This window comes from Microcebus murinus, chromosome 30 (genome assembly GCF_040939455.1).
Source record: "Microcebus murinus isolate Inina chromosome 30, M.murinus_Inina_mat1.0, whole genome shotgun sequence".
NCBI classification, from domain to species: Eukaryota; Metazoa; Chordata; class Mammalia; order Primates; family Cheirogaleidae; genus Microcebus; species Microcebus murinus.
In genome coordinates this window covers 6371437-6384140 of record NC_134133.1, presented here as the reverse complement: position 1 = coordinate 6384140, position 12704 = coordinate 6371437, and the positions used below count along the sequence as shown (strand labels likewise).

The following is a 12704-nucleotide window of genomic DNA, read 5'->3' as shown; positions in this document are numbered from 1 at the left end:
ATAAATGCAAATGCACAGTCTGTCCCTATCTGACTCATCACAGTCTGAGGGGATTTTACAAAGCAGTGAAAAGACACCAGCAAGAAGTCCTTAACATTTCCTAATATAACTGGAGTTCTACGGTAAAGAAAATGGTCACGTCAACTTTTGCTAGATAGTATTATGTCCCTTGTAAATGTGCCCTAAGGTTGCTAGACCTTTCCTAGTCAGCTGACATGTTCTTTTTGATAGTCTGTTTTTACCTTCGTTTTTGGGATGAGGATTGGGGAAAATGACCCAGGAATTAGAGCGAGACTGCAGTATTTGCCAGATGGCAAGAATATGAATCATTTGTAAGGAGCTATGTCAATTGCTCTTGCAGCCATGAAGCTTCAATGACTGGAAAGGTTTCCTGTGATTGTGCCTTTTTTCATGGTACCATTGTTTATTTCCGTGAGCTGTATCAGACTTAGGGGACGTGGGGAAGCCATGGCACGTGATTGCGTGGTGGCAGAACGGTCACTAGGTAGCTCTTACCTGCTACTAAGCTAACAAGATTAGTAGTTAGACTGACTTACTACTAAACTAAACAAGATTTTCTTGTATCTTCCATCATACAACGCTAGGTATATAGTAAGGCACAAAAATACCCACCCATCAACCAGTATTTTTGTATATAGGTATGTACACATATTAAACATAGAAATTTAAAGCTAAAAAGCCTAGGGGAGATGTGTATGTATATGCATACTCTAAACTTTTTGCTCAGGAAGCCTATTTTACCTTCTAAAAACTGTGGCGTTTCAATGCATTCTGTATCTAATTCTCAAAGAAGGATTCATCTTAATCTTTTCAGCACAAAGTCATTTCTTTTCAGCCGGCTCCTCTTGCTTTGTTATGTGACGAAGGTTAAAAGTAGGGTGCAGAAAAATCCAAGAGCTTGTTATCAACTTAATATAGACGCTGCTCCCATAGTATTTCATTTCCACATAGGACAGAGAGGCAGATGCAGTGTGTTTTTTGTACTTACACCTGATTGGTACCCGTTAGCACTATGCTTTATGGTGGCACTCTCGTCCTTTATTTCTGTGGCCTATGTCCCCCCAAAAGGCTTTATTTATGTTAGTGCTGAGCCCGATCTAAAGGTCACTTTATACTCCATCCTCCTATGAGAGAGAGGAATTGAGGAAGAGAGAAGAATGCCTTAATACTCAAGTGTGCAAGCTACACCAAATTGAAAAATCTCACACCATTACCCAAAGGAAAAACCTGTCTCATTTCCTCCTTCATTTGTAATGACTCCCATCCTGTGTTGTGTCGGTTCCCCTGCCCCCCTTTTCAAGTTTACAAACTCTTACGAGCTAAGAAGAAAGTTGTATTTAGGCTATTATTCACAATAGCAAAACATGCTAAATTGATTAAGATGCTTCCTTGTGTCTAAATGCTTTGCTTATTTTAGGAAACTTATTTAAAAATTTTCCGAAATGCGAACAACACTGACAGCCCTTCTGTGTAATTCCCTTAATCTGATTAAAGATAAAGTTAGCAAAGGTTTGATTGCAAATCAAGGAGCAAAACTATCTTAAGTAACATATCTTTTCTGAGATCTTCTTGCCACATCAAGCAAATGGCTTTCATCCATCGCTGTCAATACACTGACCTCTTTGGAGTGGGGACCCACTGGGAGATGGGGTTTACTCCCCTTCCTAAGTCTCGTTCCTTCCATCCCTGACCATGAGATTTGAAGTGTGGTTTTCTTTCAACAGGTGCCTATGGTCCTGAACACTGGGTCACGTCTAGCGTCAGCTGTGGGGGCCGTCACCAGTCTCCTATAGACATTTTAGACCAGCATGCGCGTGTCGGGGAAGAGTACCAAGAACTGCAACTTGATGGCTTCGACAACGAGTCTTCTAACAAAACCTGGATGAAAAACACAGGGAAAACAGGTAGACTGTGGCTTCTTTACTTGTCCACGTCAACGTGAAATAATTTTGAGTGTCACTGGTGTTGACCTTAACCATGACTTGCTCCTTAAAATAACGCACGTTGCTGGGGGGAGCCTAAATCAGCCCTTGGTTTGACAATCAGCTGTGTGACATTGGGTAAATTATTTAACCACTCCGTGCAGCTTTGTTTTAAAAAAAGATGTCAAATGTGGATAATAAAATAGTCTCAACCTCCTAGGGTTGTTATGGTTAAATGAGTTAATAAGATGTGAGGTGCATAGAATGGACTTTGAGAAATCTACCCAGTAGGGCAGCCACTAGCCTCATGTGGCTCCATTTGTTTTAATTAAAAGTTAGATAAGATTAAAATTCAGTCCTTCAGTCGTCCTGGGGTCATTTTAAGTGCTCATCAGCCACATGTGGCTAGTGACTACCACATTGAGCAGCACAGATAGGCAACATCCCATCGTCCTAGAAAGTTCTATCAGCCGGTTCTGTCTATTGTACTACATGTGCAATTGGAATTCTTCTCTTCCTCAAGATTTTGCTTTGCTAATACTTGTTATTGTATCAGAGTGCAGATGAACTATCTCACCCCTTTGTGGATCAGACCAGCAATTTGATTCTTCCGCTTCCTTTTACTTGCCCACTTGCCATTCTGGGATGTGCGAATATGCACCAGCATCTTTTTGCCATTGCTGATGCAGACAGCTTTCTCCCAGTCAATTACTATTGTGCAGATATCACTTAGCAGATTGTCCACGGAAGGAGCAGAGAACGCTGTGCTGAGCTTCACTGTCCGGTCTGAAAATAAGCACAAGGCTGGTATATTACATCTCTGCTTAGTGCTGCCTAGGGTTTTCACTCTTATTACCTGACTACTTGTAACTTTAGCCCATTAAAACAAGTTCGTTCGTTCTCTTTCTCTCTCCCCCTCCCTTCTCTCTCCTCTCTCCTTCTCTCTCCTCTCTCTCTCTCTCTCTCTCTCTCTCTCTCTCTCTCTCTCTCTCTCTCTCTCTCTCTCTCTCTCTCTCTCTCTCTCTCTCTCTCTCCGTCTCTCTCCGTCTCTCTCTCTGTCTCTTTTTAAAACAAACCTTTTATAACCAAGGGTGCCACTGTAAACCACTCTTCCTAATCCCTTTCAGGAGCCTGGGCTGCCTGAAGCCCTGGTGCTGGGCTAAAAGGACTTCCTGCCCGGCCCTTTTGTCCCATTCATGTCGCAGGTCACAGGGTTGCCCTTTTCTTTTAACCCAGCTGGCTGCATCAGCAGCCTTGAGGAACCATTTTCTTTCCTTAAACCAGCATTTGTCTCAGATTATTCATGGCTGATTGCTTAGAGTTTGCCAGGCTTGTTCATAGAAGTCCTTCCCACACAGCACAGTGATTTGGGGCTTTAGGCTCTTCTGTATAATGCCCCCATAAATACTTCTTCTCCCTGTCTTATAGGATAGCAGGGTACCTTCTTCTGTTCCTTGATTCATCCCTGTGGCTAGCTGCTCAGGAACAACTTGTGAGCCTGTAATGTTATTTGTAAGCATTTTTCCATCCCCATCTCTCTAATTCCACAGCATAGATTATGTACTTACTGTTACAATTCAGAATTTATCTATCAATGGTCTGATCCTACTTTATATTTCAAATGCGGGTGTTCTTTGGAGAACCCCAATGGGAATATGATCTTCAGACCATCTGAATGTGGCGGATAAGAGCTTTGCCACACTGGGCGCCATCAGAGCTTGGAGTTGAGTGCTGCCTTGGTGCCACGTTGCAGAAGCCTGCCAAAGGCAATTCGCTGGGCTCTCTGATACGGTTTTCTACTTGACTTGCAACGCTTGACAGCCTTCTGCAAAGATAACACATTTCAGTGACAGCTTTCAGCTTGGTATCACCCATGACAGGTTTTAGACGTATGTAGGGTTCACTCAATGCAAGTTGATTCATGACCTTGGTCTTCCAGAAGCTGATTATCAATCTCTGTCATTCTGATGACTTCCTAGAGTGATCCACAACCTGTTGCATATCTCTGAGTACATGTGTCTGATTTTTAGCACATATCTGCAAATACGAACCTGTCTGCCTCAAAGATTCCAGAAGCATAGTGTTCTGAGAAGCAGAAATAAATCTTCATTACTTCTCAAACTACTTATTACTGTAAAATTCATGACATGAAATTAGGCCAATATCTCATAAATACTCTAAGAGGATTCTATAAGAGCGGTTTTAAAAAGTGACAACCAGTTATATGCAATTTGAAACAAGAACATGGAATTGATTTTTTGATCTCTTGATAGAGTTTCAACTTATGGTGATTTAGAAACTTGGATGCGGAAATCAAATCGTGTAATTTTTTTTTTTTTTAAGAACAAATCTAGTAACTTCTTTTGTTCTGCAGATCTTAAAATGCCAAGTGAGTTCATAAATTTTCCAACATTTTGGAGAAATAAGGATTTGTTTGCTCTGTTTATTTTGTCTGGATCATACAAAGTCAACTGAGGAGTACCTATCAGTGCAGGCTAAATTAAGGTGGGGTTGATAATTTTTACAACGAATATAGTATTGATAGGCAACCTAGATAATTCCAGTTTTTAAAAGGAAAACCCTCATCATTGTACTTCAAATTTGAAAGATGTCACAGTTAGGAGAAATGGTGTATAGGAGTCACAGTATCTTTCTGCATTATTTCTTACAACTACAAGTAAACTTTTAATTTTTTTAATAATTTTTTTAGTTTTTAAAAAGTCATAAACCACATGATCTGTCTTTTTTGCAGTCATTCATTTTATATCTAACATGCCTAGATGAAGAAAACACTTCTTTTTCTTATATCATTAATTTTTAAGCAACACATATTTTTCTTCTCTGAAAGTATTTACTTGGACCTTATAGTTCCAGAAAATAAATTCAGGAGGGAGTATTTTTTTTTTCTGATGGAAATTTATAGGTCACTTCTCTGTAAAATAGACTCTGCCTTTTGTATATTAAAATATGAATAGAGAAAGTTAATATTTAAAGTGGCCTATTGCATACAGACAGTAAGTTTCTCATAAAACAATTTAAATGCTCAGATGTGTCTTAACCCCCTGAGAGTGCTGTATATCCAATCCAGCATAATCAATAGAGTGACTCGGTTGTACCTGGCCCACTTCTCGGAAGCTGTCTAAAACATCTTTACAAGACAAATAGCATCTCTCTCTTTCTTCCCAAGGAGCCATAACTATCTCTTGCGCCAGTTCCCATCTGATTTCATCTAAAGTTATTTCCCTTTCTTTCATTTTTGCGGAATGAGAAGATAATGCATTCATCAAGAACATTTCAAGACAATCTTGCTGTTCCCAGCATTAGCTTCCAGCTAAATGATCAAAATTTAAGACTGAGATGGTGCTTCTGATGTATGTTAATAAGCCATGGCCTCCTGTGAATTTTAACTATTGAGAGGGCTTTTCTTTTTTTTTTTTTCTTTTGTTTTTTGACTGCCTTTTCTCACATCCCACACCAAGGACAAATAGTAAGTGTGTTTGCCGTAATGCACATTACTTTCATTTCCCACTTTACATTTGTTAACTGTATTTTTTCTTTGCCTGTGTTTTTTCCTATTTGTCTGTGTGTACCACAATGCTTGGCCCAGATGGAGTTAAGAAATGACTGTTAAATTAGAGAAGACAGTGGACAGCAGGGAAAGTAGGTGAGGATGGGTAGGTCAGGAGCCATTTCCTAGAATGTCCCTGAGCCCATAACCTTGAGACAAGGATTAGGAGACCATGGCATTTTACTGTATTTTCCCTAGGGGTCTTGGAACTTTTCCAGTAGAATAGCACCAGAGGAGCACACAGACTTGAGCCAAGAGAAGAACAAACTAATCACAGGCAGGTGCATAGAGGAAAATAAAATCTTAACGACCTCGGTCACCTCCACACACTATTTCCTGAACTGAGGATATGACCCAGGTACCTGTCAGAGGAGGATGTGGCTTTGTCACTCTGCTTAGGGACGGGGGTAAGGTAAAGCGATGTCTGAAGTTGAAAGACACTTTGTGTTCTTTGGTTCATTGTAGTTCACGGCTCTAACTGCTGCGTCTGGGGAGACGAGGATGTGACTCTCACTGAGAGTCATCACTGGGCTCCCAGTGTATATGGGCGCCTTATAGGGTTTTCAATGGGCTACCACTCTATATGGGCACCCTATGGGGTTTTCAATAGGCTACCACTCTATATGGGTGCCCTATGGGGTTTTCAATAGGCTACCACTCTATATGGGTGCCCTGCAGGGTTTTCAATGGGCTGCCACTCTATATGAGCGTCATATAGGGTTTTCAGTGGTGATCTTCATGATGATGTTTGATTTCCTTCCCAAACTGATGGATTTCCATGCTCAGCCCCAGTCAAGATACGATTCCACAATTCCAGCATGGTTGTCCACGGGCAACGTGCGTGCAGAAGCCTTTAGCGATCTTGAGATTTATAACAAGGAAGGTTCCAGGAAGTAAGTGTGTGTGTTTGTGTGTCTTCATATCTTTCTGACACTTTGGTCTTTCTATTCTTTCATTTTTATTCTGTTTCAATTCTTTCTACTTTGTTCTTGGTCCAGATGTGTCTTTCTCCACAGATCTCCCCATGAATTCTTTACCTTATTGCAGTTTCATTCTCTCCCACCTGTCGCTAGGCCTGTTTCCACTCTCTGCCCCTGGCATCCGGCCCTTTCTCTCCCTTCTTCCTATCTTCCTTCCTTAGAGCTGGCCACAAATGATAACGGAATGGTAAAAGATGTTTTTTGTTTATTGTATCTGTGGAGTAAAGTTTGGTGTCTATAGCAATAATTAAGTATATTCTCATTTTAATACAACCTCTCTTATCCCTGATAATGTTGGATGGGGAAGGCCTGAACAAATGAAATACATGAATGATTGTCCAGGTATATTTTTTTTTCGGGGGGGTTCCAAACTCACCTGTTACCAAATCATTACTATCCAGTCTTACCTGAATCTTGGCATTGAACTTGGAGCCTTTTCGTGGGGTCTCCTTTTAGCCACACAGAATACAAGCTGTGCTGCATGTCTGCTAAGCTCCATTGCCTTTCTGTCATCCCCATAGCCCAGGCCTTGTGTTCAGGTGGTAGGAGCTATTAATAATTTCTGTGTAGAGAAGCCTAATTAACTAATTACCCTGAACTTTGAGGGTCATCTTTGGAGAACTCTTTTTTAGGATATGTAATTCTCTGCTAGACTCCTCCATCCATCTTATATTACATGGTTAAAGTCTTAACTAATCCACTTTGTTCATCTTGCTCAGTTCAGCTGGGAGTTAACTGAGACTGTGGCTTGTCGTCTCTCGGTTATCTGAGGTTGCTCCAGCTCAGCTTGTCCAGTGTCTCTTGACTGGGTGCCTGCAATAACCTCCTAAGTTTTGTTTTTATCAACCAGTGTTGCTATCCTCTCCGGTCTTCTCCATATAGCAGCCAGAGTAATCTTACTCATTTTCTTACTCTGATTGTCTGTCTGTCTGTCCATCTGTCTTTCTTTCTTTCTCATCCTCTCTCTCAACCCTATCAAGGACTTTCCATTTTTCTCAGAACAAAGACAGACTGCTCACTGTCCTTGCCTCATTCTCTATCCTCACGTCCCATCCTGCTCTCTGGATATCATTCAACTCGGCTTCCTCCTCACTACCCCTACCACAGGGCTTTTGCATGAGCTGGTTCTCCCTTGAGAGTCTCCCCTCCTGTTGATACTTCTCCTGGGTAGCTCCTCTGACTCTCAGCTTAGGCCTTAATGCTCCTCCCTTCCTTTATCTGGGGTTGGATGCTCAGTTGGCACCACTTGGCCCACTTGCAGGTTTGCTTGTGTCGTCTGCCTTGTTCTTGGGGGCCTGTCTTTCCCACCAGCCATTAGGTTCCGTGATGGCAGGAGCTGGGCCTGTTTTACCTACCTTTTCTTCCCTGGTAATTACTCAGTAAATGTTTGTTGACTATTTGAAAAAAGAAATGCCAATAGCAGTAGGGAAGTCAGTGGAAGACTAACTGGTGGAGTGCCTGCATGCTGTGACTTTCAGACAAGTGTTTCCCTTTCACCAAGAACCCCAAGGCATCCTCTGGTGGACATAGGCATGGTGGGAGGTGGTCTGGGGGGGTCCCACCAGGAAGATCCAATAATGGTATGCTTGATTCACTTTACAGTGTTGAAAATGGAGAGCAAGGGGGTAAGATAGTAAGCAGCTGGTTTTCCTCCCATCCATTTTTCTTTAAATTTTAGCACCTGCTGCTGTTTACTCGGATTTTGCTGTGAACATTTGCTTTAGCCTGCGTTACATACCCATGTTGAATTTAATTTATAAACAGTTGGTGGATATCCCACCAAGAATGCCAGGTACATCCTTTTAAGCTCAGGAGAAAATTGATCCCTTATTCAAGATGTGACCGTGTGACCCATCTCCCTCCCTGCCCCATCCCTGTGTGTAGCCGGGAGTTCTTTACGTTGGGGATGGGGGGTCAGACACAGGCAGAAGGTGGTGTAAGCTGTGGATCCTCTCCCAAAAAGAATAACCTCTATAGAGGTTAAAACTCATCTGTATTTATTATTCTTGTAATATTATATACTTACTGTTTTTTATCAACTTTGTTTGTTTTGGAGACAGGGTCTTGCTCTGTTGCCCTGGCTAGAGTACGGTGGTGTCATTGTAGCTCACTGCAGCCTCAAACTCCTGGGCTTAAGCGATCCTTCTGCTTCAGCCTCTGAGTAGCTGGGACTCCAGGCACATGCACCACCATGATTGGCTAATTTCTATATTTTTTGTAGACATGGGGTCTCGCTCTTGCATATGCAGGTCTCAAACTCTTGGCCTCAAGCATTCCTTCCTCCCTCAGCCTTCCAAAGTGCTAGGGTTACAGGCATGAGCCACCACACCTGCCTGGCCTTTTTATCAACTTTATCCATACCACAAATGGGGCAACCAGTGCTGTTTGACACAGATGGTCTTACTGTTAGCAATAGGTCCATAATTTATGAAAATAAGTCAAAGTTACTCATGTTATTAAACTTTAGCTTAATACTCTTGGGTAAAGGGAGGAAACAAATGAGTACCAGGGAAATATGCAGGTTATATTAGGACCAAAGTGAGATTTTCTTTTCCTTAAAGTGATCAAAAAGGTAGAAATCATTAAGAAAAGGAAATGTCATTTTTACTCTTTGTTGCAGTGAACTGAAGGCACCTACTCAGCACTTAGTTCTCCCAATTAGTACTTGGGACATACCTGTCCCTTCTGTTGTCCCTGACTAATGACACTCTGTCATCCACCATATTCACCAGACCTAGCACCAACTGACTACCCCTTCTTGCACAGAAAAATATTCAATTCTCCACAAGCTGTAGTAAACACCTTTCCCAATTTTATCTCCACTCACTCTCCAGCCTTCTTTGCTGCTGGCATAAGCAAGCTACCATTAAGATGGCAAAACTGGGCCAGGCTTGTTGCCTCATGCCTGTCATCCTAGCACTCTGGGAGGCCGAGGCTGGAGGATCGCTCAAGGTCAGGAGTTCGAAACCAGCCTGAGCAAGAGCGAGACCCTGTCTCTACTAAAAATTGAAAAATTAATTGGCCAACTAAAAATATATAGAAAAAATTAGCCAGGGATGGTGGCGCATGCCTGTAGTCCCAGCTACTTGGGAGGCTGAGGCAAGAGGATTGCTTGAGCCCAGGAGTCGGAAGTTGCTATGAGCTAGGCTGACAACACGGCACTCTAGCCTGGGCAACAGAGTGAGACTGTCTCAAAAAATAATAATAATAATGGCAAAACCATGTTGATAGTTTAGATGCATACTTTGATTCATTGCAGTGCATCCTGTTTTTAAATAATAAACTACATCTTTGATTCAAAATCAGACATTTCATATTTAATGACCTAATATTATTTTTTCATGCAAAAGACAATATTACTTTAAAATAGAGCTTTCTCTGGAAATGGAGACTGCGTGGCCACCATTGTGTGCTGCCCACGAGCTCCACTCTGATTCAAGAAATGAATTAGACAATAACCGCCATTGAGCACGTGTTTGCTGGGTTCCTGGCAGTGGGTAAGTGCTTTCCCAGTGTGATTTCCTTCAGGTGTCAAAACGGCCTCGCCAGGTAGCCTCTGTTGCTATCACCATTTGAACAGTGGTGGAGACAGAGGCACAGAAGGCAGGTAACCTGCCTGAGGTCACTCCGCTGTTAAGTGGCAGAATGGGCTTCCATGCGACATGGGACAACAACCTGTGACACATTCTGTTTCAGAATGGTACAATGTGATCAGTGGTCATCAGAAAACTGTCACGTGACAGCTGGGAACATTCTCTCTTCCTAGTTTTATATGTAAACAAACAAAAACAATTTTGGGAAGGGATGTATGTACATGTAGCATGCTGTGTACTCTGGTAAGAAATACTGTAAAATGAAAAATGAGATTAACGTTTGTGATTGTACAGTTCCCTAATTATGCTTTTAATTATTCATGTAAAACAAGTAAAATGACCCCTGACAGAGATATAAATGATTTAGGGAAAATCAAATATTTATAAGATTCTGCTGAGTCCCTGGGTGTGTTGTAACAGATACACACAAAATGCTTTGCCTTCATGCTTTGGATGTAAAATGTTATGTATAGAAATTATAACCAGCTGAGAATAATCAACAGTACTTAAGACTCCACTCAACGAATGCCTGGCTGTTTTGACGTTGCAACTGAAGGTACATGGTTGATAAAATATAACATTTTGGAAGATATTTTAAAATATCTGTATATATATAAATTTTATAATATTTTAGATAATATTTACTAGGATATTTTAGTGGGTCACAAAATGATAGGCCCCCCCTGCCTGTTTTTACATTTATAGATAGTTTTTAAAAATCGAAAGGAGAATCATATTTTATGACATATGAAAATTATTTTAAAGTTTAGTGTGGTTAAATAAAGTTTTATCAGAACATAGCGTCGCCCATTCATTTGCATTTTATCTTTGGCTGTTTCTGTGATACAAAGACAAGATTGAAAGTATTTGCACAAGAGACTACGTGGCCTGCAAAGTCTAAAATACTTAACAACTGGTCCTTCAACTCCTGTTCTAAAATGTGCCCCGGCCGGGCTCGGTGGCTCATGCCTGTAATCCTAGCACTGTGGGAGGCTGAGGCAGGAGGATCACTACAGGTCAGGAGTTCGAAACCAGCCTGAGCAGGAGCGAGACCCTGTCTCTACTAAAAATAGAAAGAAATTAATTGGCCAACTAAAAATATATAGAAAAAATGAGCCAGGCATGGTGGCACATGCCTGTAGTCCCAGCTACTCGGGAGGCTGAGGCAGGAGGGTTGCTTGACCCCAGGAGTTTGAGGTTGCTGTGAGCTAGGCTGATGCCACGGCACTCCAGCGCAGGCAACAGTGAGACTCTGTCTCAAAAACTAATAATAAAAATAAAACGTGCCCAGCACAGAGTAAAGGTGAAACAATGCCATAGCATGTTTAATTGGCGCAAGAAACACTTGCTTTTACCTCATTTTGTCTTTTAATTTGTTGTCCCACTAATTGAACATTCAATATATATTTTTTCAGAAGTTGGAGAAAAAGTGTCTTTTGAATGCAATAAAAAGGGATTTATATGAAAAGGGTTCCTCCACTTGCTTTTAATGCTTCCTTTATATACAGAAGTACTGAAACTAATTGCACTGTTCTAGAAATGGGTCATTAGTCTAGTGCCTATCTTTTATGGAGACCTGATTTTCATGCAGGATTTCTCTCTAAAGCTCTAAATGGGATCTCTTTAGGAAGAGGCAACAATTAGGATATGAGAGCTTTCCCATGGCTTACCCAAGCTTGGCTTTCGATCACAAACCATTTAGTCTATTAGTTGGCATCTTACATCTATTTAGCAGCCAATATTTATTGAATGAATGAATGAATCCACTTTAGGTGGAAAAAAAGGGAATGTATCAGTTGAATAAAATCTGCCTTTTTATGCATGTAGCTATTACATTCCTTTTGGAGAAATGTTTTTCTGTTAGTATAAATCCAAATTATTTTCAATTTATCTTTCTTGTGTTTCAAGGAAGGAAGGTGTGTTTTGAAGTTCAGGGTTTGAATGGGTCGAGGTTTCTTATGTTGGGGATGCTCTCATTTGTTCTTTCTAATGGGCTAAGGGAAATTTTCTTTTGCATGGAATTAAAAGAAGCAGGAAGGGATACCTGGTTATCTGCCAGTAACCAATAATAATTGAGTGACTCCATGAGTAGATTTTGTACTGCACTCTGCTGGGCACTTTTATTGAATACAAAGACTCCCAGTTATCTTCCCGCTATTACTTGTTTAGGAAGAACCCGCAAATTTTTTATTTCCCCATATCGTGCCTAGGTTTTCTGATCAGAGAAACATGTCTCTTGCTTATGTCTTATCATGGAAATATACATGATGACTAGAAATATATAATCTCATTCCAGACCTTGAATCCTTAGGGTAGCTCTAAGAAACAGTGCTTGAAAAGAAACATCTTGCTCTCCAGATAATCTAGATCATCAAGCAGATATAGCAGACACTGATGCTAAGGAACTTATCCTGTCACTGTCTCCATTTAAAAAAAAAATTCTGTTAAATGGATAAGTAATTCTGAGATAATTCCCTGGGAAGCGTCGTGATTTAGAACCAAGGGGTGATGTGAGAGCATTCTGCAGAGAGAACATACTAAGGTATTCAGACCTGTGTTGTTTACTTGTTTTTTTAACAGGTACATGAGAAATAATTCATTCACATCGTGGTAATCATGA

At 41.0% G+C, this 12704-nt stretch overlaps 1 protein-coding gene across 2 annotated transcripts in view; it reads left to right on the top strand.

The window, feature by feature from the left end:
* Positions 1 to 12704, top strand: part of PTPRG (protein tyrosine phosphatase receptor type G) — a 699041-nt gene that overhangs the window by 395479 nt on the left and 290858 nt on the right. For both annotated transcript variants that reach the window (XM_012748370.3, XM_012748369.2), the window contains exon 3: positions 1746 to 1925. In XM_012748370.3, coding sequence (XP_012603824.1) covers positions 1746 to 1925 — 180 coding nt within the window. The remainder of the gene's footprint in view (positions 1 to 1745; positions 1926 to 12704) is intronic.